Below are 27479 nucleotides of genomic sequence, written 5' to 3' on the forward strand. Positions count from 1 at the left end.
CGGGACTTTGTCCCGCGAAACCGAAAGCTGCCGGCGGCGGAGACGCGGGCAGGGACGGGCGGCTGCGGCTGCACGGCCAAAGCGCTCGGCTACGGCACTCGCCGCGGACCCGGAACTTTGGCTCGAGATAACATCTCCGACTATTCAAATCAGGATTATTCCCCAGATTCTCGAAGGCAGGAAAACACAATCCCGTGCGCTGCCTCTCTGTATTGAGAACTACAGGGCAGGCCCGAAAGGGAATGAATCATCAGAGCCCGAAAGAGAAGTGGGGCTGGTCACAGGACACCAGGTACGCACGGAGACTTCTTCGCCGCCCGTCCCTTCCCTAACAACGAGCTATCGGCGTCCTCTTCAAGCACAGGAGCAACAAGGATGCCGAGGGAACGCAGCTCAACAACATCCCAGCACGGAACAAATGACCCCGTGCATCTCGCTCGCTACACCACCCTATTTTTTCTTTTTTTTTTCAAACATATTATCATAAGACAAAGTAAAGGCAGTTTTAAAGATTTCTCTCCTCTAAAGAAAACTTGATTTCCATTAACTTGATCAAAGAAATTACAGTTTTCAGTAAAACCAAAAATAATTGGAGTGGCTATCGCACCCTCCCTCTCAGACCTACTACGCACAGCATCGTGCCCGGCTCCGTTAGGAGCCAGCCCCAAGTATGCCCCAAGCACACACCACCACCAAACCTCAATGCTGGAGCTTTAGGTTCTGAGGTTCCAAACAGTGCTAAGGAGAGTGTCCACACACAAGGAGAAAGCTTAGCTCCCCAGGGACGTGGCTAACTGAAGCAAGTGAGGAAATTGTGGCAGGAAAGAAGAGACAGAAATCTGAAATTCGTAGATACTGGGGAGGAGGGTGAAAGTAAACTTAAACTGGCAACACTCTACTAAGAGATTAAACGTGACTTACCCATATAAGAATACTGTGAAATGTTGAAAACTATTTTTATTTCAAGCATTCTGGAAGGTCAGGATTCAGTAACAGAAAATAGAGGCATTAAGATTTCTAACTCAGTAAACAGAACTAGGAAGACAGTATTAATCCTTGAGTGACACGTTCCTGAAATCAAACTAACTTGTCTGCTTCAGTACAACACAGAGGTCTGAGGCTGTGGTTATGGCAGGTGTGAGCCACCTTCCTCCTCCCCTTCACATTTTGTATAATGTTCTGCTAGTAGGAAAGCAGGATATTTCCAGCCAAGGTAGACGCACACACATACATGGGAGATGCATTCAAACAGTGCAGCCAGAAAATTTCACCAGAGGTACAACAATATTTTAAAAATACATACTTTGTTAACTGCTTTCGTGTAGATGCAGTATTTAAGTAGAAAGTGGAGACACATCAGCAAATTCGACCATGGTGGAGCTTCAGCACAAGTTCAGTCAAGTCCTGGCTCTTCAGCTGATATATAAACACATGGAGGGAAAGGTAAGGAAGAGGAGATGAAAGAATAAATGGAGAAATATTCCGGATCTGCAAGCTGCACAAGTGGGAAATATTATTTCTGACAAGCAGAACAAAACCAAGTTCCTGCTCCTCCTCAATCTTTTCTCACACTTTTATTGTTGAGGTGACAGCTGTCTTTTCTGTCACTCCCTCTCCCTACAAGGAAGTGTCCAGCCTTACGCATGCTTCATAATTGACAGAGGTTGCTCTTTATAATTAATTATAATTTGTCTATCTCTACATACATAAATATTTCCAACACCGCTAACATCAAATCACTGGTTACCAGTGTAGTTATGCATCTTCTCAGTCTACCACAAACCGTACACACCCTTTCTCCAGCATGCTTGAATCAGTTCTATAGTGAAATGCTCTTGTTTCTGTAGTCCCAAATACCCAAATGAGTCTAGCTGAAGGGAAGCATAAAGCCAGGTTTCAGGAGAAAGAAGGGAAGTTGTGCCCCCCTGGATCCGTGAATAGGAACGACGGAGGAAGATTTTTGCCATTTGAGGTTGTAAAGGGACTGGGTGCAATTATGACTGAGGGTGAAGGCAGAAGTAGGCTAAGACATGAAACAAGCACCATTCCCTGCAGGTGAGCATCACTTCTGTGGCCATATCCTGGATCCTGATACAAGTGAATTAAATATCACAGCCTGAAGCTCACACCCCATAGTGACAGATGCCTCTGGCCTCCAGTCTCAATCTCCACACTTGAGGATGTACTGAGAAAGGGTAAATCCCAAATGGCTTCAGGAAATGACCTTATGCCATACACAAAGTTATCTCAATTTTCATCATTATTACATGGACAGAGAGGTTGATATCGGGGGGCAGTGTTGGGGGAAGGTGGCCAAAGATGCAAACCAAAACAACTACAGTAGTTGCTTTCTTCCAGGTTATCCCTCACATTTAAAATCCTTGTTGGCCAACTGAAGTCCTTCCTTGGCAGAATCAAAGCGAGAAGTTTCTGAAATAAAAAAAGAAGAGAGTCTGCTGAAGTTCCACAACTGCAAACTGCACAGGTGGCAAAAAAGACTTAACAGATAATCCAGCCCTCAGACTGAGAAGAATCTGTCCAACGTTTTTTTAAAGTTTCTAATACTCAGCTGTTGGTTATTGCTTTAAAAAGTTAGAACGGAGAGGAAGCAGACAATGGAAAGCAAAGGAAAAATAAAAGAATGCAAGGAGAATGGAAAAGGAAAATAAGAACTTGGATGTCAAAAGTAGAGGCAGTAAGGACTTTACCATGCCAAAGCTGAAAAACAATGGATTTTTTTTCTCTGCATGTCACAAACCCTATATAATGAACAGCTGTTCAGCCAATACCACCATAGTAGAGCTACATCTCCATTTTTTTGTTACGACATGAATTGTCCCCCCTTTACTTACACTCAGGACCTCACAGGCTTTCATGTTACAGAGTTTGTGTGAGGCACGCACACAACCCCATTGTTGCTCTTTCCTAAGAGCTCCAGAAACACTGCTGTGGGCAGCTCTATTCCCCCAGGTAATTAGACTCTCTGCTTAAGTGATTTTTTTGAGCCAGGTTTTCCTGGTAAGCACTGTAAAAGGCAGGTGAGTTTTCCTGGTCATGGTTCTGTGCACTTTTCCATGCTTCATTTTTTTTAATATTAGGGGTTAAATGTCAAAGGACAGATAAGTTTTTTCACTGTTATCTGTGTATCAAAGTAGCAACTGGAAGAGGTTTGACCATGGGATGATATTTTCTGTGGCAATACTGGAAGACTGCTTCAGTCTGCTTTTATCCTTTAGATTCTTTTTTTTTTCATTTCAGCCAAAAAACAGTCCTGCCTGTCCTAGCTGTGCACTCCTGCTTTTTTGCCAGTGTCCTGCTGATCTCATGGGCTCTAGCACAATTTGTTTCAGTTCCATAGTCCAGACCAAAAACTTTTTGGATGTCTTTATGCATTAGATGTTAGAGCTGAACTGCCTCGCTCAGAAGCATCACAGCCAGCAAAGGGAAGTTCCAGGAACAGCACAGCCAGGGAAAGGAGGAGTGATAACACAGGGTATCAAGAGATTTGTCTCATCAAAACCACACCCTTCAGGGCTGTTGTGGAAGAAGTATTCCTGGAGGGAATTACTGACTGCCATACTTCAAAAAGAAACATACCAGCTTCTGCTTTGCAGTAGTCCTGTAGATAAATGCCTGAACAGACACATTTGTATTGCACTGGCATGTGTGAGTCCTGGTCTAAGGAGAACTTCAAGGCACTAACATAATGCTGTTTTCACTGATCTCAACATTTCTCAAACTGGGAACTCTTGCCTAATCTCCAGAACAAATACTGATGTGCTGCCAATGCTGCAGTAAGGAGCTCTCACAAAAACTTGAGATTAACCCTGTGTTTTCACAGAGAAACACTGTTCACCCTCCCACTGGAATAAAAACAACCTTACACAACATGAATACATGTCCATCTGGCTAAGATTAAGTTGCACTTGGCCAGTAACACTCAGTTTGCTTTCCAATCTAAAGGCACCAAAGTGATCGTATTAGCTCTCCGCCTTCATTCCCTATGATTTTAAAATCTTTTGGTAGGAATGTCTCAATTTTCCTAGTTTTCTGTTTCCCCTCTGACATTTGAAGGGATGAAGTCCATTTCAACATTTACAGTTGTGTACTTGAGCAGTTTCACAACCACTCTGGAACATCATTCTTGGCAAGTCTGCTTTAATTAGCAACCAGAGGGGAATTATTTTGTGGTGAGGTGAGACAACCTTATCCCTCAAAGCCAGGGGCACCATCGATCAGGAAAACCCACCTCCTACATGTCTGCATGCAGACATTGTGGAAGCACTGGAATACTCACGTGGGGTCTGCATTACCCAATATCCTGTGCCTGACAGTGAACATGAGCCGATTGAAAACCCTAAGACATGCTTCTTCCTTTCCACGTACTTTCCTTGGTTTAATTATTTTAACATCCTACATTTGTAAAAGCTTAAGAGTCCTCCTGAAGTCCAACCTGAAGGCTTGGTTGCAGAATACATGGCCCCTGATATCAGAGCTGACTGCTGCCCAGACAGGACACCCTGCACGTCCTCTCCTCCTATCTGCAGCAGCACGACCTCATCTGCTCCCTTGCCCCAGCCTTGGCATAGAGCTGGACCTTACAGAAGCTTATCTGAATTCTTCAGTCCAGCGGAAAAGTATTGGTTTGTTTGCTGTGGGGTTACTGAGTTAAATGACAGCCTTTGTGTCAGCCAACAAGTGCTGGAGCTGCTGTCTGGAGCAGGGCTGGGAGGAAGGGCATTTCACACTTCGGGCAGCAGTTACCCATTGCATCAGCCTGGTCCGAGATGGCAGATCTCAACTCCAGAGCAGCCTAAACCCATCTGACCTCTGGTGTCTCATCCTCTCCCTCCAACAGCCTTCAGGACCTTCCCTGACACATTTCAGATGCTGAACTAAAACAAAGTGAAACAAAAACCCCCAACATAAAGCTCCAGCTCTATCACCCCATTCCAGCATAGATCTCAATGTCTGAGCCCTGCAGAGACAGTGCAAGGCCTTTCTATAAGCTGAACACTGATGGGGCAGTGGCAAAGTGTGCATTTCTTTCATGGCAAAGTCTGCATTGCTCTCATTCTGTATGCCATGGAATGAACACAAGCTGACAGAGTGTTAGACTGCAACACAGCATAACAAACTGGGGTTTCCTGGCAGCAGACAGTGGCTGGGTCACAAACACACAGGGCTCTGGGTCCCTTCTACTGCACTGGTGACAAGCAGGAGAGGAAGTCTGAAACAAGTTTGGGAGTTGCAGAGCAGACAGACAAAGGGAGTAAATCTGATGGGAAAAAAGAGTTTGTTGGACTCAGCAATCAGATAAAGGTACAGACAATAAGGCAGGATAGATAAACTGCTAGCACGTGTCTTTCTTTTCTTGAAGCACAAAAGGAAAAAGTTTCATATTTCACAATCTTTTCCCAGGAAGATAACAAAGCTCTTCATGTCTGTTTCTTTAGCATATAAGCATTTAATCCGTTACATGAACATTTTTGAATAATAGCTTAAGATACAAACACACAGACATCCAGTCAGGACCATAAGCCAAAATCCTGCCTCTGGAGTGTTTGTGTTTGCAATATGATAAATAAGTAGCTTCAAAAAATTGGTAGCTGGTGTAGGACTAAATATTTTGTGAAAATATTTTTTTATTTGCTAACCCAGTATTGTAGTATTTCATTATATAAGAGGAAAATACTTCTACCAGACGTTCTTGATGTTATTAATGATCTGTGCTGAGGGCGCCCTGTGACACCGGTGCTCTCTGAGCCACGTGGTTCACAGAGATGTCCCTCATCTTCCTACACTGGTAGCTGGTACCAGTTAATCAGCCCGCAACGTCATTTTTGTTATCAATGACGTATAATCAAATCCAACCCCATTCAAGAGGTTTTAGCTCCAACCCAAACTATTCAACTGCTTCTCCTCTGACATGAACATCCCCTGTGAAAACTTCCACTTTTATAACAGCTCCAACACAGTGCACATCCACCTCCTTGACTCCTGCTCCAGCCATCAGCTGGAGACATGGTCAGGTCAGGCACAGGGCACCAGGTGACAAAGACCTCCTGACCAGACCCCAGGTGGATGATATTCCAGCAGTCCTGTGATGTCTGGATGGGAACAACTTAAGCCTCAGGATATGGAATCTTTTTCTGTCTCAGTTTGCTCACGGTGCAAGTTATTCTATTTCCACATACCTCAGTTTATTTGTTTAAAAACTGCAGATTAATCCATTTTCCATTTTGGAAAAAACAACTGACAGCAAATGATAGAAAAGTTAAGCTATCATTTTCCTACTGGAACCCATAATCCTTCCTTCTTATCTCAATCTTCCCAGAATATCTCTTATAAACAAACCAAAAGAAGTTTGCCAAGTTACCAAAGGGTTCAAAAATTCATGAGCCAAGCAAGAACATGATAGCACACTTTGTCACACCAAATGAAAACATTAATGAAAACTTAACACTTCAATATAGAGAGTCTTACTGCAGCCTGCTACTGTTTCTCCACTGAAAAGCAGAACTGCCACTTTTTCATAACTTAGTGAAATACTGTTTTATTACTCACCGAGTTCTTTTTATAATTAGGCCCTTAATGAAGCCAGCATTATTCTCCATGTGGAGAGTACTTTCCTCTCCAAGGAAAGTAGGACTGTGATGACTCACAGCAGATTGCCACAGCAACCAAAACCGTAATAAATTCCAGCTCTTAGGCATCTTACCCTGCTGCTTTCACTTCACCATGCATGTCTTAGATTTCGGAGGAAAACATAAAATCATACAGCTTTAACAACAAAATACTGCCTTCTCCTTTCCCCATTCAGGCTTGAAAGAAACAAAATCCAAACAATCCTCAGCCCTAACTCAATTAAAACCCAAGGAGATTGGGGGATACTAAATGCACCTTAAAATTACAACAAACAATATTATTCAGGTATTTGGTCAAATACAATAAAAAGATATTTGGTCAAATACAATTAAAGACTGAAACACTCACAAGTTGACTGATTACCTGTTTGTTCATACAGAATTTAAGACACTGAGTCAGACTGATAAAATGTAGAATCCAGAGAGCCAGTGCAGGTTATGGTATTCTCCTCCATCACATCTTGACACAGCTCCATGTCTGATACTGTTTCAGAAGAGTCTTGATTCCCTTGGTGATTTTTATTTAGATCTTCAAGACTAATATTATCATCTAAAAAATAAAGAAATTAAAAACTGCAGCCAAACACAACTGAAATTACCTTACATAGCTTGTCACTTCTGTTGTGTCAGGATAGAGTATTTCTAGAACAAGCTTTTATTTTATCAGAATCCTCTTGATTTTTGCTTCCTAAATGGCCTACAAAATAAATGAAATTTTTTCAGTTTTGTCTCTCATAGGGAGTGGAGAGTGAGAGACAACATCCATGCATGTGTCTATTCCCACTCATACACTGCCTCTCCAAAAGCAGCCTTTCTTCTAAAATAGAGAAACTTCTCTCCTGTTTTAGACAGCAGATTGAACCAGCTTTCAGGGAACTACTGTTGTGTATTTTTAAACTTGTTGCAGAACCTGTGAAATTGTACTGCATTCATATGGAAATCAGGGAAAAAGACAATGAGCAACCTAATCTCATAACCTCCACACTGCAGGAATTAACATGTGCAGAAGTTCAGAGCTTCATATGAACCCTGATAATCTCTTACTGCTCAGGTGTTTGACCTCAAGGGCAGTTTGACAGCAGCTGAACATGAGCCAGCTGTGCTCAGGTGGCGAAGAAGGCTGGTGGCATCCTGGCCTGTATCAGCAATAGTGTGGCCAGCAGGAGCAGGGCAGGGATTGTCCCCCCGTACTGGGCACTGCTGAGGCCACACCTCAAGTTCTGTGTCCAGTTCTGGGCCCCTCACTATGAAAAGACACTGGGGTGCTGGAGTGTGCCCAGAGAAGGGCAGGAGAGCTGGGGAAGGGTCTGGAGCACAAGTCTGATGAGGGGCAGCTGAGGGAGCTGGGGGTGTTTGGCCAGGAGAAAAGGGACTCAGGAGAGACATCATTCTCTACAACTGCCTGAAAGGAGGGTGCAACCAGGTGGGGGTCAGTCTCTTCTCCCATGTAACAAGTGACAGGGCAAGAGGAAACGGCCTCAAGCTGCACTGGGGAAGTTTAGATTGGATATTAGGACGGATTTCTTCATTGGAAGGGTGGCTGGCCATTGGAAAAGGCTGCCCAGGAAAGTAGTGAAATCAACTCTGAAAGTTAAAAAAACAAGTAGAGGTGGCACTGAGAGACATGGTTTAGGGTGTGGGCTTGGGCAGTGCCGGGTTAATGGTTGGACTCAATGATCTTATAGGTCTTTCCCAACTGAAATAATTCCATGATTCTATTATGCTGCCAACTTTTAGTGATAATGAAGTTTTAATTAACTTGAAGATACTCAACCTTTCAAGTCAGTAAAGTCTCAAGAAAGACTGTATCATTCTAAACACCATTTTGATCTAGAATGGATAAACTTGAGCTAATTCCTGGAATATTTCCATGTGGGAAACTTTATAAGGCAATTTTAGCATTTAGATGAGGAAAAGTGAAGTGATGATAGCAACCATAACTTTGTGGACCATGGACATGATCAATGGCAGCACAAACTCATTTATCACAACATCATATTTTGCACAAAGACTGTTATCACTCATTGGGAATGAAAAACCCTTTGATAAGAGGATTTTTACATGTTTTTGTATCACAGAATAGACTTACCAGTCAAGCCATCTCCATTCTGCAATCCATTTGTTTTCTGTTTTTCCTAAAATAGAAAACAACAGTCCAGCAAAAAGAAAGTGTGTGACAAGAGATGTTACTTTGGGCAAGAACGAAGTCCAAGGTCCATTTTATAATCATTAGTTAATTGATTTCCACTACCAGACAAGTAAAAAATAATTTGTAAGGTAACACTTTCAAGCTAGACAAAGAGAATTAATTTGCCCACAGTCATGCAGAATAACTTCTCTGCTGCAGCTCTGGCAGAGATGATGGAGGAAGAGATTTGCTCAGATGATGAGAGAAAACTATAAGAAGGAAAACATCTAAATGATGGTAGCTTGTAATTAATGAACACAGGCCAGGTCAAAACACGCATACCAAAGTTTTTTCACCCTTTTTAAATTATTTTGCACACACTTCTGAAGCTGATCTTCCAAAACCTGAATCCTACCATGCCAATGAGCTGGTTCTATTCAGAGGAGCACAGAAAACATCTATCTCCTTATTGTGAATATTAAAGCAAATTTACTAACAAATAACTGAAGAATTCCCCTTTGCACCTGAAATATTGGAAAGCCTTCCAAAATCCCCTACAATTCATACCTCCACAGAGGTCTTCCACAGTAAATAGATCATCTTTGAAACTTTCCAGTCAAGGGGAACTATATAATCATCTGGCAACAAGGATTCTGCAGAAGAAAATATTTTTTGTAGTTAAGTGTTCTGGTCTCTTCACAGCCAAAATATATCACTGAATTACAATTTTTTTTTTTGATATGTTACTTCTATAATTTCTTTAAAATGCAGATATTTAAATGAGCCAGCAGCAAAATCTGAATTTAGAATTTCTAGAATCTAAGGCCAGTTCACAAGAGGGGAAAGAGAGGGAAGGAGATTTGGGTTCAGTTTCTTTATTTAGACAAAGGCTTTCCTACCATACTTTCATTTCCCCCACATACTCCTCTAAAAATAGGCACACACAAGAAAAGCAAAGTTTTCAGCCAATAAATTAAAGGAAATGGAACTTAAATAACAACCTTTAAATTTTAAAACGCTTAATTATAAGAATTTGTGTGCTATCAGTAGAGAAGTTGCTTCCTAAAATGTTTTAACTCTAACACCATTTAAGAAGCTGAAAAGAGGTTCTTTATAGGAAAATCGTCTGAAATATACTCTACACTTATATGAGAATCATCAATCATACAAGCAAAACAGGAAATTAAATCTTTCATTTATAAATAACTATGTTTATTTACCAAAAATTTCCCCTCCAAAATAATTTCAATAAAGATTGACTGCAATTCCCAGTATTGTAAAATAATGTGCATCGCCACTCAAATATGTGCATCAATAAATAGTTGCCTGTCAATATACTCTATGCTAAAAAAAAAAAAAAAAAAAAAAAAAAAAAAAGCAGGATAATTTTTGGAATTGTAGGATAATAATAATAAGTGAGAACGTGGCCAGGCGGGCACTATTCTGATGAGAAAACACCAGCAGTTCGCAATCACAAGCTGGCACAGCTTCAGAGAGATATCAGCGTGGGTTTGTATTTCTTAAAGGTTGTTTCCAACGGAAACTCCCCTAAACTCCAGAGAATGACACCTGTTACTGACTCAGAAGAAGGACATTTGGTTCACTAACCTGCTGAGTCTTTCTGAATGCCTAGTTATTCTTTTTGTTTGCCTGTTTTCAAGTTATGGCAAACTCCCTCTAAGATGATGAAATTTAAAATCACAAACATGAAGATTAACCAAGTTTGGAGAAGAAAAATGTTTTATATGTAAAGTTGAAGATATCAACAGTTCTTCCTTGCTTAATTTCAGCTCTGTATGGCAAGTTCTTTAGTGTGTGGTGCCAGATTTAGGTAAAGCAGCACCACAGGTCCTTTAGGGACCAAGCCAAGTAATGCTTCCTTATGATTTGCACCACTGTTCTGGCAGGTGGCATTGCCATCAACTTTTAAAAAACAACAAAGAATCCTGAGATCAGTATGAGCAGATAAACAAACATAAGCTGTTCTCTGTTACATTAAAATTCTCATATGAAAATTCATGTTTAACTTTAAATTCTACTGAAACAAACAAACATAAAGGTGTATTGAAAAGCTGGTGTGTGTGTTTTTTTAATCCCGTTTGTTGGCTAAATGAAAGTCACAGTTTCTCCACTAAATTTGCACCCAAGAAGGTGAAAAACATTATGCACAGGGAATATGGCTGTTCCAGCAGGTGCTCTAGGGTGACTTCCAAGCAAAACTCTGTTGTTGTCACTGGCTACAGCTCTGTGGGATTACATTAGCCTGCAGTATATGGGAAATGATAGTTGGTACACTCAATTCCTTCGAGGATTGATTGTATTTTACCAGCTAACTTAAAACTATTAAACTGAATGTACAAAAGTAAAACATCTGGAGCTCTGGAAAGGCAAGTATACAACTATGGGACACTAATTAATTGGGCGCACTTAAAAAGAAGACATGCACTATCAGAACACATCTTGTAAGTCTGATATTCAATTTCAAACTAAATTAGATTTTGGGAAAGATTTTCAACAGCATCTAAGCCACATTCGAGTGTATGAAAACTTTACTAAAAAAAGAGAGAATGTTACTATCTGGAAGATAAAACAAAACACGCATCCTTTAGATAAGAGTACACATTTTGTACCACATTTTCATTTAGTTCCATAATCATCACAGTAAAGTCTTACTCAGTAGGATGTATTAAAACATCATTTAGTTCTGTAATCAACACAGCAGATTCTTACTAGGATATATTAAAATGTCAGCAAGCATTTCACATACAGATTTAAACTTAGTCAATTTTTGTAACTAAAAAGACTGCAAATACAAGGCCAGACAAAAAGCTCCTTTGACAGAGACTGAGGATTTTAGGTAAAAACTAAAAACTATCACCAAAACAGCAACGATTTGTTTCAACAGCATTGCTATTTAACTAATAACTGCAATAAAAATTAGTTTTTCACCAGAGTATTTTCAATTGTTTTTTTTGGTTTGGAGGGAGTTGTGGGGATACACCTCTTTGGTTTTTGTTTGTGGTTTTCAGGGGCTTGTGGGTTTTTTTTATTTTACATAGGAATAGTAAGAAAAGCATTATACCCAGTGGAAGACCTGGAGAACCAAAGAGCTGCACAAGTTGAAAAGCAAATCCTAAAGATAAGGGAAGTCCCAGAAAACTACATTTCATATCTGCATCTTGATAATCTTCAAGTTGTGATGCCTTTGCTGCCTCAGAGTCATCGGCTCCATTTGCATTTTCACTGCAGCTTGCCAATTTATTAGAATCTTCTAAATATTCAGAAACAACTTTAACAGAAGACAAAATATCTGGGTGACCATTTGTAACCTCTGAAGAAGTGTGTTCACCCTCTTCCTCTTTTATAGTAACTACCTGTTGTGGCTGAAGAGTTGTAGCTTGCTCCTCCTTTGTTTTGGAATCTACACAAACGCTGCAGGCATATTTTGATGTAGGAGAACATTGTCCTGAATGAATGTAAGAAATATTATGTAACAGAGCATCTGCATCCAGAGTGGGTAAGGAATATTCTTCCAATGCATGGTCCTGTTCATGTGCTTCTCCACAGTTCTTGCTTAGAAAGTGTTTCTGCCTCACTTCCAAAACATTATTTTCGGAAATATCTTCTCTTATCAGGACATCCTTCCCTCCCTCTGTATGACCAAAGATCTGTCTTGGTAGGTTAAACTTTGGTGCTAAGTTGACAATTCTCCTGTATCTCTTTCTCTTCAATGTAACTGGTGTAGCATCATTTATTGGCACGTCTACTTCACTTGAAACGTCTTTGAAGGTAGCCCTGGCTTCCACTAGGGAATCAAAGTGCACTTCACCAGTTGGAGATGTGGACAGACCACTGCTTATTACTTTGCCAACTTCCTCAGTTTCTGTTTCATGATTGTTTTTCTTTACCAATCCTTCATTTGACTGACAGCAGTTTAGCTCTGCTGAACTGCTCGTGCGATTCTGTTCAGGTTTCCTCTCTTTTTGAGATCTTTGTTCACTTACAAATTTATCCTCAGAGCAAGGAGAGGGAGAAACTTGAGTATTGAAGCCCATCTGCAACTCCTCAGTAGATAAATTAATTGAAAAAAAAGCCCAGGCTTTGGAGCTAGTCTCTTCTGCGTTTAATGGGCATTTGCCCTCTGTGTTATCAGACATGTTATTAATTATATTTGAATTGTAACACTGAGAGATTTCTTTTTCTTCACTGTTTAAACTTAGCAGCTTGGCTTCCAAGTCAGAGACAAGGGTAATTTGACATGATCCCAGTTTGTTTTCTGTGCTTAACAATGACATATCATAGTCTTCAGAACTGCCTTCTGTTTCCTGGGTTGAATTTTTATCATTGCTTATTGTTAAGAAACTGCAGAGATTGTCTTTGTGCCTTTGCTTTGCTTCCTCATCATCTAATGCATTTTTGGTTAGGTTTTCAGTACAAGAAGGTTTTACATCTCTTAAAAGCAAACCGTCACTTTCTACAGGCAATTCATTTTTCCATGCACTATTTGGCATCACTGAGACCTCAGGCACAGTGACCAGAGAACTCTCTCTTGAAACTTCTTTTAGGCTTTCATCACCACTCGTGGGCTGCTCTTCAGAAAATGTTACTGGATCCTCTGGACCTTTGCTGAATGTACACAATGATTTTTTGTTTTCTTCTTCCAAGTCACCCTCTTCACTTTCTGATCCATCATTGTCACCTGGAATTGGATAATGAGCTACTCCACATAATATTTCCTTCGTAATTTCTGTAGGATTACTTTTCATTGTTTTATTTCTTTTCCTCTTTTTCTTCTGCTTTGCTTTTGTTAACAGGTATTCAGGGTTCTTGCTTAAAATTTTCTCCCTATGTGAAAACAAAGAAGATCAAATGTAAAACCCAAACAAAACAAAACAAACAAACAAAACAAAACAAACAACCACACCACCACCCCAAACCAAAAAAAACCCACCACACAACACTAATTTAGAGCAATAATGTATTCATGGGGATCAATTTGAAGAACAGGTACTTTATGTTACTATGATGATCAAACACAGACTATCTGCTTTTTTCAATGGATAAGATGTCAGATAACACCTTCTACCGATTAAACAAATGCTTAATACAATTCAGGATAATCCTGAACATTTAAATCTGTTTAAGTAAATCCAGCTGCCATCTCAATGACTTCACTTTACAAAAAGTATCACAAATCATTATTAGGCCAAACATGGTGTTTCTGGATGTTTTTCTAGCATGATGTTTGAGTAACAGATGCTGAAGAGCTGGTGCTATTCTGAAATACCATTAAATGCCATGCAGAGCAGAAAGGTACTACGTAGAGAACAATGTCATCCATTAAGATCAATACTCAAATTCAAAACATACTAACCAAAATCCAAGTAATGTAAAGTTACAGTGACTACAGCAATTCTGATATTTACTGTTCAGTATATTAAGTGTTGACTCATACAATTTGGAAGAAATATTTCATACTTTATTACCAACAAAATAATACACTGTGGAAAAATTAAGATTCTGTAGGAAAAATGATGTTTGTTTACAGTTAATTTTGTAGCTCTTTTCAGAATGTCATTTATTTTGTCTAAATTTCTCATCAAATTTAACAGAAGGCGGCCCTGACTTCTCTAAAATCTTGACATTGGCCCATCAGCCAGCTAACCCTGAAATGAAAATTCATAAGAAAAACCCAGTCCAGGATTCCATCCAGGAACCTAACATCTCCCTTTTACAATTCTTCAGAGAGATGAGATTTTCAGAGCTAAGTTTGGCTGATAAATCTTTGTACCAAAGACCTATAATTCTTCTATAATTCTTCACTTTTCTGAAGCCTTTTGTTTGGTGATGCTACTTCACACAACACACTAAGACAAAGCAGCAGCTAGAATCATAGGGTAAAATTAGTTGATTTCAGGAATGTGTATGTAAAATCACCTGCTTTATTAAGTGCTGTATTCTAAAATCCTTGAGAGAAACAATACAAAACAAACCATAAAAGGGTGACTGTCAACGTAGAGGGAAAGCTGATCACTAGGAGGCAGCATGGGAACTAATGGAAATCCTGTGGGAATCTATCTTTACCCTTTATTAATTCCTGAATTTATTCACTGTTAGTCTCTTATAAGTTCTTCCTTAATTTGAACTCTACAAAGCAAACCCTCTTAATTCTCTGAGTGCAAAGGACAGCAGCAGCCTTCTCAGCATAGCAATGAAGTTTGTTGACTGCAACAGGATTCAAAAGTCTTGGTGCCTTGATATTCCTGCAAAGGGCACTACAGATCTCCACAATGATCTTGTTGTGGAAAGCATATGAAATTTACTTCCCTATAATAGCATCCAGATAAGAAATCCTACTAAGAAATGGGCTTTCCTTCAAATGTTGGAATTTAAGTCCAAATGGTAAATTTCTCCAACTAATGAAAACTGACTTCTCCTTCCCCAGATCTGTATATTTTCAATACAGTGCCCTATGGTTTAAATGGGAATGTCCACACCACTGATGACTGTAATCAACCAAGACAAATGCCATGCTGAATTCTGTTCACAATACACTCCATAGTCAGCAACATGCCTCCTATCTCTCCAGAAAAAGAGACATAAGATGCCAAAGTTTTAGGACTGAAAAGATCTTATTTGTCTATTGAAATAAGTGACATCAAAGTGAAGTATCTGCAATAGTAGCTGGAGAGATTACTTTCTTATCTATACCCCACATATGCAGAAATTATATACTAATCCAAGATTATATCTTAAATCTTGACATTTACTTTCTTCTTTGATGAAGAAAATTCATAACTTGAAAATTGTTTTAGACAAGGAGATTCTCTGGAGTTTTCGGATTCATAACCACCCTTAGCAGTGAAATAGAAAATAATGTCCAAGTTTTAACTTTTTAATGTTGTGGGGAATAAAACATCAGACCTGTGCACTAATTCCAAGAAGAATTTATTGTTGTACCAGCCTTGATGTTATTGTAGCCAAACTTGGCTTATCCCTCACTTCTCCCAGATGTGAATTTGTACTGCTGCTGCTGGAAATGAACTTCCCTAATACTGGTAGAAGCATGTTTCTGATTTCTAATCCCTGACACATCTGACACCACTTTCAGGACAATGCTGACAGAAACTTTCTTAGGCTGGGATGTTGCATCAAAAGATATTGCAGAAATGAGGGGAAAAGTCTTAAAGGTCTGCATACTTTCTGAGTCTCCTTACTATTAATTCTGAATCAAGAAGGAAAATCACACTGGATGAGATTCACTTTAGAATGCAAGAACAGAAAAAACACATCCACCAATGGGAAAAGAATCCCCCAGATGATCCAGAAAAACTAACAGCTCTTACTGCAGTGAAATTGTTGCATGTCAAAATAATAACAAACGCAAATGTTGATCCAGGATGATAATTTAGCATACCAGGATATAACCATGAATAGTGACATTCAACAGTTCATCATAAGTACAAGTATCATTTCTGTGCTTTGGAAATACGAAGGTTTTATAACAGTTCAAGGAAATTAGTTTTCTAAAGATTTTAATTTCCTAAAGAAAGGACTAAAGCAAAAAGGAAAGTGATGAACTATTAAGTGTAGAATAATAAAATGTATTATTCTTCATGGTTCTAGGTAACTTTTGTTTTTCAACTGATTCTAAGAAAATACTCCAAGGAAATATTCTAATGCACTGTGATGGCATAGCTAAAATTTCCTGCTTGGGGTATAATGCCATATCATGTTAAAGTTTCTGCATTCAATTTAAGAAATTTGCCTGCTAGTTTTAATAAGATTTATCTTTGTTTCTCCTCTTTTAGTCCACCTACATGCCTTTTTGAGAGTTTCTCTTACTGTAAAATCATATGGCACACAACCACTGAGAAAATGCAAGAACCAGCATGGAGACAGACTTCTCTTCTTTACAGGGATATATTGCTAGTGAGCTGTTATTAAACCCATACAACACATGCAAAAGGGAAAAGAAAAGAGGTGCTATTTCAGCTGGTATTCAAATTTTGTCACATATTATGCATTTAGAAATCTGGTTAGTAATAAAAAGGCCTGAAAAATATAATGGTATCTTTGTTGAAATAGGAATTCCCCTTCCATAACACTTTTAAATTTCTCAGCCTACTGTTTGGAGAATACTGAAAGCTTTCTGCCATAACTGTTGCATGTGACTAAGATTGTACCCTACTGCTCAAAGTAGCACTGACCAGCTTAACTGAGTCAGTGCTCAGACAACACTTTTGACAAGAGAAACAAATGCACTGTCACTGAAGCAGAGTACACTAATTAATCTAAAGCAATTAGTCACATTTTGCTGAAAAATGGCAAAACCAAAAGTTACTTATTTGCAGTTGTACAGACTTCAGCTCCAGCATGCATCTAAACTGATGCCTGCTTGATATAGAAAAATGCCTGCAGTCACTGCTGTAATGAAATATAGGATAGAATCATAGAATCATTTAGGTTGGAAAAGATCTGAGATCATTGAGTCCAACCATTAACTCAGCACTGCCAAGTCCATCACTAAACCATGCCCCCAAGTGCCGTATCTACATGTCTATAAATACCCCAGGGATGGTGATCCTACCACTTCCCTGGGCAGCCTGTTCCAATGCCTGACCACCAGTAAAGAAATGTCTCCTAATCATCAGGAAAGATGGAGGAACAGATAAATTTAAAATCCAATTCTATATGACATTTAGGAATGATGTACATGGTCTTTCATAAATATGTGCCATCATTATTCTCCAAAGTCTATGGACTGTGTTTTCAACACAAAAATGACAGCAGAGCAGCTTGCATAAAATGGCATTTACTGGGATACACTTCACTTTCCCCAGCTATTAAGTCCAAGTACATTCATGGATTCCTTGTGACCTAATTTTGCTTCAGAAATAATTAAAAATTGAAGTTATAATTTTGGAATACACCCCCACCCCCCCAAAAAAAAAAGGAAAAAAAACCAAAACCAACAACAAAAAACAACAAAAACAAAAAAAACCACCAAGGTACCAGTCTTTTTGTTGTATTTTTTGCCTTTAACACTGAAACGAGTGATAAAGATCTAGTTCTGCAAAACGGAAATGGAAAATTGGGTTATATTAACAGGTGATCAAGCACCTGGAAAAGACCACAAAACTTGCCAGCATTACTGGGTTTCCTGAAATACCATTAGAGCATTCAGCTGAGCACTTTACTGCTGAAGAAACACTCTTTGTCACCCTTTCCTACTTTGCTCCAGATGTTGTCCTTGCATTTCCACTATGGTCTTTTGCTGGCTCTATCAATCCCCTTGTAGGTGGATTCACCTGCCTGACCCTGCATCAAAAGAAAAGAAATACATACTTTGTTGTTATGCTCATTTAGCTCCCAAAGCAAGAAGTAAAAAAAAAAGTCTAGCTAAGACAAAGAAGTGGTTGGTGGAAACAAGTGAGTGCCTTCAGCAGCAACATGTCAGGTTGCCTCACAGCAAGGAAATTCACCACAAATGACTTGTAAGAAATGTTTACAAATTACAGTGTTGGAAATTAATTCTCTGCCCGAAATCAATAAAGAGCCTACTAACTGAATTAAATCTGAAGTAACTCAGCATTTATTATTATTTTGTCTCAACAGCGTTGCCACTGGTAGTGAGATTTAAGTACCTTTATAAAATCTATCACAATGCCCAAAGAGCTGGTCCAATCTAAGTTTTCTACAGGAGTGATGTATATGAAGTTCTGTGCAATGTATAATCAGACTGCTGCCCTGTTATAGTCCAGACAAAAAGGACCTTGATCTAGAGAGCACACAGAGAATAGCAGACAACTGGTCTGATTAAAGCATGCCTTTAGAAGCTGTTCATTTAATCAAATACATGGCAAAGTGCAAGCACTTTACTTCCCAAGGTTAAAAACTCAACCCACCGACCAAACCCCCCACGTTCCTGAGGAAACAGCAATTCCATTTCAAATGACAAGTCCATTCACTCCAAAGAAATTTCAGATGTGGTGACTTTACTGATCTTTCTCCTACCTGGTTCATGAAAGTCATGAATATCTCATGATTAAAATGTCTGATCTTGGCTCCTTTAGTCATAGAATATGCTGATCAAGATTAAAGAAATCAATCCTGAATACACTGTTTGACACATATATTTATGTATACTGAATATACTTGTGCCTAGGATGAAGCATCTACTTTCTGAACAAGTGGAAAAAAAGCTGCTTCAGCCTCCTCTAGATACTGTAAAGATCTCACCTTACACAATTCAAAACTGAGAAGAGAAACAAAACAACTCCCCCAGCAACAGATGGACTGATGGATGCCAACAGATGGAGCTGAAGTACCATTTTTTTCTTTGAAATTTTCAGCACTGTTAAGTATGACTTGGTGTTAAAAAGCAGGTTAAGGTGAAAAAAAGGACAACATGAAATACTCCAAGTGATCTAATTACATCTTAAGGGGATGTACTTACAATAGAGAGTAAAACCCAGCAGTTTCATCATCAGTCTTTCCCCCACGAAGGCTCAGAGGATCAGTTTTAAGTTCTGGCAACATTTAGTCCTTTGAAAAGAACATGATGGGCACTGATGCCAATGTTATGCACTGCAAGTACCAATCATCTTGTCATGCACTCTAAAGTTACTGTTCAAATGAATATTTTAACCAGAAAATTAAAAGACCCACATACTGTGATACATCATCCTAGCACCTGAACGCAGATAACAGACATCATAATAGGATGTAAAGATAAGCAAGTACAACAAAAGGGTTTTTAAAGTAAAAATAAGATTTACAGGGGGAAGTGCTGACCTTTCTTACCAATGCACATTCACAGCAAAAACAAATGTACAATGAAATTTGAGATGAGACACAAGCAAAATCAAGAAAAATATGGGTGGGAGATTAAGGAAGCAACAGGGGCATAATGAGAGCAGAATTAAATATTTGGAGATAAGTGATAAACTACTCCCTGTTAGGAACTTTCAATGAAAGATGACAGATTTTAGCTGTATTTAAAATAACTTCAATTAGCAAAATTATAGCAAAGACCTAACTATCCACCAAAGCAGAGACCATAAATCTGGAACAAAAGCATGAGTTTTAGAAACACAAGATACTGCAAACTTAGGAAGGAAAAAAGTATGAAGAAAAATATACCGTAAGACACAAAATACTAATTTTAACAGAACAAGAAAAATATTCAAAAGGACAGCTTAGGGAGTGGGGTACTCAGCTTCTCAATCAGCAATGGTTTGGGCTGAGGCATTTAAAAAATTTGAGTATAAGGCGTAGGTCTCCACTCAAGTTTATAATGAAGCAAAGAAAAGGGAAGGAGGAGATGGATCCACAGTTATGAAGACAACTGCAATAACACACAGGACTCAGATGAGAAAAAAAGCAGTTCAAGAATAAACAAAACAAAAAAAGGGGGGGGGAGGAAGTTATAATAGGAAAACAGTAAAAGAGAACAGTATCAGCAAATATTAAGTAACCAGCCTCAAACCTAGATTATAGCAACATTAAAATTTAAATACTGCTAACTGCAGACAATGTCACTATTCAGAACATCTGTTCTACTTGTTGCACTCATTCTGTGCATCTCAAATGCTCTATGAAATACTGAGAGCTACAGAGAACTCAGATAAAATGAACATTCCATGGATCTTATGACACCTTTTTAAACAAATCTCCACATTTCTTCATGCTAGCATCCAAATTTTACTTCCTATTTCCTCATACTACACTTTGGTACTCACTCCTTTTCCTTTTCAAATATCTTTCACCAAAGGCCTAGAGATACACAAAATACATGATGAATTACCCCCTAAAGATTATTATTTTTTACAAAACAGCCCTGTATTATTCCTAGAGTGTTGGGGATGAACAGATGTAGAAAACTGTCTTTCAATTCTGCAATTAAGTGAGCATCAGTAGAAATTTGTCTTGGACACTGAGAAAGAAGGGGAGCAGCTAAAGGTGTTGTCAGGAACCTGTGAGCAACTCTGCCAACACGGCTATGAAACATAACTAGAATAAAGGGTACAGCCAGTTTTTCCACTAGTTAAAGCCAGAAACTTAGTATCCACCTGAGAATAAGAACAGCATCAGTGCATCCAATGCCCTGAGACCAGGCAGCACTCCCATTAGTGATTGAAAACTCTGCTCTGATATGTAAAGGCTAACTCTTCTGATATTCTGGACACTGTTCTCACTCCATCACCTATAGCAGAATGACCTCTGTCGGAAAGGGCCTCTGGAGATCATATGGTCCAGCCTCTACTCAAAGCAATATTGTGACCTCGTTGCTCAGTGCCTTGCCCTTATAAATTTTGAATATTCCAAGGATGAGATTACACAAGCCACTATCCAGTACGAATTTCCCATGTTGCAACCTCTACTCATTGCTTCTCAACTAAGAGGACCTAGACCTAGGACCAAAAGAGGGACCTAAGTATTAATTATTAGAACCAAGAGTTGAGTTTAAACTGCAGGAACAAAGCAGTAACAGAATGAAACACAATGCTCTGCCATCCATGTATTACATACAAAGAATTCCATTTATAATCCTGTATATAATGAATTTTTGCTGCACTGCCATAAGCAGTCTCCATAAAGTGAAGAATAATGCTAAATATTCACTGAGTATTTAGCAGATGTGGCAAATGGCTGCAAAGAGCCACAAATGCAGCTCAGACATATAGACCTGACCTGCTTCAGACAGATCATTCCATGTCTATACTTTTGTTGTCAAGGCCCCTGTAAAGCACTATCCATCTTACAGGCTATAAGGAAAAATGCTAAATGGGGGAAAATAATACAGTCAATCCGCTCCTAAGCCAGATTCACGAGCCTTCAGAAACTGTTAATGGTTAAGAGCAAGATGTGGGATAAGCTGTTCAGTAACTTCTCACTGACTACTATAACCTATAACACAGGCTAGTCAGACCTAGGGCTAATGAATAATAATAAAAAAAATATTAGAAGTATCATGAATAATATAAGAGCCACACAGGACTATGGGCCTATGACTAAGACTGATTTGTACACAATACAATACATCCCTTAGAAATAAGCAAATGTTTACTCAGTAAGCTAAGGCAGCACTTGTTAGTCTGTTAGCAATTTAGAAAGAGGTTAAACAATGTCCATGACAGAATTCAACCTTTTTAAAATTAGTAGTTAGCAAGTACACATTCCAAAAGAAAAGTTAAACTGGATTAACACACACGCACACAAAAAAAAAAAAAAAAAAAAAAAAAAAAAAAAAAAAAAAAAAAAAAAAAAGACTGCAAGTACAACTGATTTTTTTGTCTGTTTTTTGGTTTTCATGGATATAATTTATTCTGGCTTGGCACAACATGGTATTTGTTGCAAGAACACTATAAATCAGTAGGGTACACATGACACAGTCAAGGACTGCCTGCCTACCAGGGAATGAAGAGGCAGCATTATCAGCTACAAGGAAACTACAAAGACCAGTTCCAGACAAAATACTTCAATGCTTTTATTGTCCTTTATCTAGAATTACACTGACAGTCTAATTCAAGCAAAACCCACCATTTGCAGCTCCTCCATTACTACAGAAATAAAGACAAATTTGAAATGATCAAACCTTAACAAACTACTTTTTTTTCAAAATAAGACCAATTATGTTTTCACACTTTTCTCTGTGAACTCAAAATAAGCAGATTTACAGTTAATTTCAACCAATTAGCCTATAAAAAGAGAAAAAACCCACAAAAAATTTATTGATGTATGAGATTTTTACCTAGGATATTAATAGATCTTTAATATCTGCTCTTGCTTTTATTTCAGAAGGACAAGAACAAACTTTAAAATGAGACAAGCATCACTCTAGAAACACCGAATTAAAATATTTCTACATCTCATCCACGTGAAACATCTGATCACTTAAAATGAGGGCTTACTTTCATTTCAATACTGTCTTTTTAATGCTTTTTACAGGGAATTGTAATACATGTGTCTGTTCTTTTGAAGTCTCAACATATACCTAGTCACTTCATGATGTACCAGCACTGAGCAAAAACATTTCCTTCAGAAAATAGGATTGCGAGGAGAAAGCAGCAGTTAAAACTAAGTGTCACATATGAATGTGAGAATTCTTCTGATTCACTGAGAATGAAACTTACTGTTCAGCTAAAAGAAGACCAACACTAAATCACTACAGGGAAGACACACAAAACAATTAAATATAAATGTTATGGGTCCTATCTCAGCTAGAGACAGCCTTGTTTTCAGTTATCTATTAACAGAGAAACAACCATCTCTGCAAAAGGTTTCAAGAGACAGGTGACAAGAGACAAAATCTTGGCCTTCTTATACACAAAAAGCTGGAAAACCAGATTAAAATTAACCTCAAGAGGATATGGCTACAAGGATAGAAGACAGGATTCTGCACAGGAGATCATTTAACATCACGCTAAAAAATTAGTTGTGTTACACTAGGTTGCCATGGTTTATCCCCAGCTGTCACACAGCCCCTCACTCAACTCTCTCCGAGTGGAATGGAGAGGATCAAAGAGTAAAAGTGAGAAAACTCATGGTTTGAGATAAAGACAGTTTAACAGGTAAAGCAAGAGCTGCACACACAAGCAAAACAAAACAAGGAATTAATTCACCACTTCCCACAGGCAGGCAGGTGTTCAGCCATCTCCCAGGAAAGCCAGGGCTTTGGAACACAATCACCACCATTCCAAACCCCCTCACTCCTTCTTCCTCCTCCAGCTTTATATAGTGGGTGTGATGCCACAAGGTCTGGGATCTCCCTTTGGTCAGCTGGGGTCAGCTGTCCCAGCTGTGTCCCCTCCCAGCTCCCTGTGAGGAGCAGAAAGGCCTTGATGCTGTGTAAGCACTGCTCAGCAATAACAAAAACACCCCTGTGTTATCAATGTTTCCAGGGCAAATACAAAACACAGTCCCAGACCAGCTGTTTTGAAGACAACTGACTTCATCCTACCCAAAACCAGCACACAGATTTTTTCGGGTTTGGTCTTGGGGTGGTAATTTTTTTCTTGTCAATACAAAATTAAATAAGAAAACTAAATCACCCAAAGAATGCTGATGAAAACTTTTGATAATTCAGGAAGTAAAGCAATAAACCACAAAACAGCAGCACAGATGAAGCAGTAAAACTAGAAACACTTTTCCCTATACAGTTGATGCAAAGTGGTCTGCTGTATGAACCAATTTATGTATGTTCTACAAATTAATTTTTATTTAAATTTCATGCTTAGAAAAGTTGTCTTAAATTTACTTACCAAACATCCCACTAGTTTCAAGTATGCAGGGGAACCTTAGGATTTATATTTATAATACTATGGTTCTATGCTTTAGTGCAGAAACAAAAAACAAACAAAAACAAACCCAACAAAACCAAAACCAAAATAAACACAACAAAAATAATAATTTTTAAAAACCGCAACAAACAAAAAACCCCAAACCTGACATTATTATTTCATTAAATATGATGAACTAGCAATTTATTTAAAAAGTGAACAATGGGAAACTTTCATTCTAGGTAACGAAAATTAGATTATCAGATTATCTAGATTATCATCATCAACAGAAGTACTGTATAGAAAGTACAGACAGTAAAAATTTTCAGACACCCGTCTAGCAGAGCAGCAAGTTCTAACACTTCTGCACATACATTTTGACCAAGTAACTAATTTTCCTTGGTTTTGCAGGCATAAGAAATTCAGTTCCTGCAACATGTATTTTACGTAATTCTTTACCTGTAAACTGTGTAGTGTAAGATCAGCTTCTGAGATACATGTCTGTCTGTGATCTGTGACTGTCATATCCTTACAAAATATGATTACACCATGAAACACAGAAATGTTACACTGACAGGAATTCCAGTGTGTTTTCACCTCCCACGTCACTGTACTTACCTTAGAATACAGCTGGACAGATGAAGCACTTTAAAAATGTCTGATATACAAATTGCAAAGCTTCCCTTTCCTAAGTGTCCTTTCAAACTGCAGGCCCATTGACCAGCATGTTTTGCACAGCAAAAACACTCCCATGCACCAATAATTAAAAAGGTAACACAAGAAGAGCTGCACCATCTTAAACGAGTACGAATTAGTACCTATTCAAATAAATACTGCTAAACAACCCCATTTCAATCTTCAATAATCAGCTCTGCCATGCCTTAGTACACTGTGTGACTATTACATAAGCCTCAATAAATTTTATCATGTTATAGCTTACAGTAAAATAGAGTAAATGGAGTCTAAAACTGATTTATCTCCCCCCACACTTGAAATGTACTTTCATGCTTAAATATAAAAACTTTGGCATAATTAAAGTATTACTGAACTTTTACAAGGATATCCATGATTGTTTTGAGACATGGAAAAAAATAACAATGAAAACTAAAATATAGTAGGATGCTTGATATGAATAACAGACAATGAAGGAAGATAATTAATATTGCTGGGGAGCCTCTTTTCTACACATACACATAATTCAATACATTAACAATGCATGCACTAGTGAAACATTTTAAATTCTGTTTCAAATAATTAAAACATAAATTTGCACAATAAGTGTAGAAAACCACAGAAGAATACTTCATTATATACCTGGATTTTCAGCTCTCATGGTATTCAAACTTTATTGATGAAACAACTTTTAACGCCTATTCAAAAGTAGTCTACAATTAAAAAAATTACGCTGACTTTACAATTTTCAAAATTCTGATACTGTGACATGGAATTAGTAATAGATAACCATCTAAATTCTTTTAGTCACATACTCATGTTCTTGACAAAATTTCCTAGTCAACATTTGGTCATTCAATGTATAGCGAAGTCAAGCGTTGTTAGGTTATTTCAGCTAGCAGGTCAGTAATAATGCTCATCTGTGTAAAATCTTACAAGCCTGAAAATATAAATTGCTGCATTGAACTACTTCAACAATATTGAACGCAAGTATATTTTATTAATACAGCAAGCTGTTAGAAAAAAGGCAAAGTGAACACTTACAAATTCATCATTTTTTTCAGAGAAAAAGAGCAGTAAGTTAGTCTCCAGGCTGGCTCATTCTTTGTTATGTGCTAAACAGATTACATTGGCTATGCCAAAATTAGGAATGCAAGATGGTTTTACAGAATTATATCCACTATTTATATTGAATTGATTCATCCCAACTGTGGACTGGGAATTGACAGCCCAACTCTTTAAAACTTCATTTTTATCCCAAATGGAAGAAATTGACTTAGAAAGACGCAGCTGTGAAATTCAGCAGTTTAATGATTAAATTTAGGGTTTTTTTCAGTCAGCACAAATCAAGTTGGTGGTATGCCAATCATCATCATAGTTTATATACTACCCACAAGAATAAAAAAAATAATAATTCAGGTTGCACAGTTTATGACTGATGAGTACTGTGCTGGCAGAATGCTGCTTCAGCTGCCACATGAACTTCTGAGAGAAAACAAAAAAAAAAGGAAAAAAACTCAAATAAAACCAACCAAAAAACCCCAACAAAAAATCAAATCTCTTAACTGAAATCAAAAAAACACATGCCAAAATTTTGCTAATTGGCAACACATGCCAAATAGAACTAAAGGACAGTCCAGAACATATGTGCTTTCAGAAAAATCTCCAAAAGGTAAGATGATTAAATAACAATCATTAAAATTGATTAATATGTACATAAACTCTTCTTGAGCATTACTTCTCTTCAGAAGATCCTTACTATGACCCCTTCTTTAAAAAAACTGCTCAACAGTTACCTAATGTATGACAACATCATTGTCTTAGATTTATGAAGGAAGACTCTGCTATATGCCATACTCTACTAAGTATTTTACTAAAATCCAATGTGTTACAACTTTAATAAATATAGTTTTAAAAACCATTAAATGTACAAGTTTATTTACATGCAAGTCCTTTAAAAAGAACAACCTCCAGAAGAAAATGGGTCTTGAAATAGGCCTATTTAAAACATAGAAGATCACTACTTTACTGGAGGTGATGTGTTTTAAAAGAGCAAATAACAGATTCTTATTAACTGACTGCAACTGTGTTACTGGCTACTGGAAATACTGAAAGAATTCCATGAGTCTGTATTGTCTCCCCACCTATGTCTTCTTTGCAGAGGTGGTCTTTGAGTGTTTTTGTGGGGAGGTACCACTGAATTCATGACAATAGGGATGGAAATTTGAAATTCATATCGTTCCAACATCTGAGCAATCTTCTCACGAGTGACCCCATGCTTATTCCTCCTACAAAAACAAAAATTTCAATAAATTGTCTGGTATGTTTATAGTTATAGATAGCTACATGTAAGTATATATATAATTGCATGTTACAGTCTTTAAGAAAAAACTCTCTAAATTCTCATTTTTTTTCTTCTTGCTTTTATTAACACTATATCCTGATTCTCTGGCATGCAACTTGCATTAAGGTCTAACAATTCAGAGCTGCATATACTGAGTAACAGTAAACAATACAGTTCTTCATACACAAATGTGATGTTCTTCACTAGAACTATGTGCCTGAATTACCCTAGAAGGATTTCACTATTTATCCGTCAGCTTTTACATGGTACACTAGCTAATGAGTAGAGGGATGAATAACAGCACAGACTACTCCTTATGAAAGAAGTGTTCAAACTAGCATAGAATATGCAACTACACCATTTCAAGACTTAAGGACGGAACGTTTTCTCATCAAGAAACCTCT

The 27479-nt window shown here is 38.1% G+C and overlaps 1 protein-coding gene across 15 annotated transcripts in view; it reads right to left on the reverse strand.

Annotated features, from left to right (window-relative positions):
* Positions 1-932: 932 nt before the first annotated feature.
* LOC120749445 (NEDD4-binding protein 2-like 2) overlaps positions 933-27479 on the reverse strand; it is a 41627-nt gene continuing 15080 nt past the window's right edge. For 2 of the 15 annotated variants that reach the window (XM_040056847.1, XM_040056848.2), the window contains exons 7-12: positions 26876-27019; positions 11858-13620; positions 9343-9428; positions 8737-8782; positions 7012-7197; positions 933-2430 (exon numbers count right to left, since the gene is read on the reverse strand). In XM_040056847.1, the coding sequence (XP_039912781.1) occupies positions 7031-7197; positions 8737-8782; positions 9343-9428; positions 11858-13620; positions 26876-27019 (2206 nt within the window). In that variant the 3' untranslated portion in view covers positions 933-2430; positions 7012-7030. Of the gene's footprint in view, positions 2431-7011; positions 7198-8736; positions 8783-9342; positions 9429-10158; positions 13621-19234; positions 19366-23373; positions 23832-26024; positions 27020-27479 lie in introns of those variants that run through there. The other 13 variants (XM_040056859.2, XM_040056860.2, XR_009207582.1 and 10 more) reach the window with 12 other exon arrangements.

This window comes from Hirundo rustica, chromosome 2, assembly GCF_015227805.2.
Source record: "Hirundo rustica isolate bHirRus1 chromosome 2, bHirRus1.pri.v3, whole genome shotgun sequence".
Classification (NCBI taxonomy): Eukaryota; Metazoa; Chordata; class Aves; order Passeriformes; family Hirundinidae; genus Hirundo; species Hirundo rustica.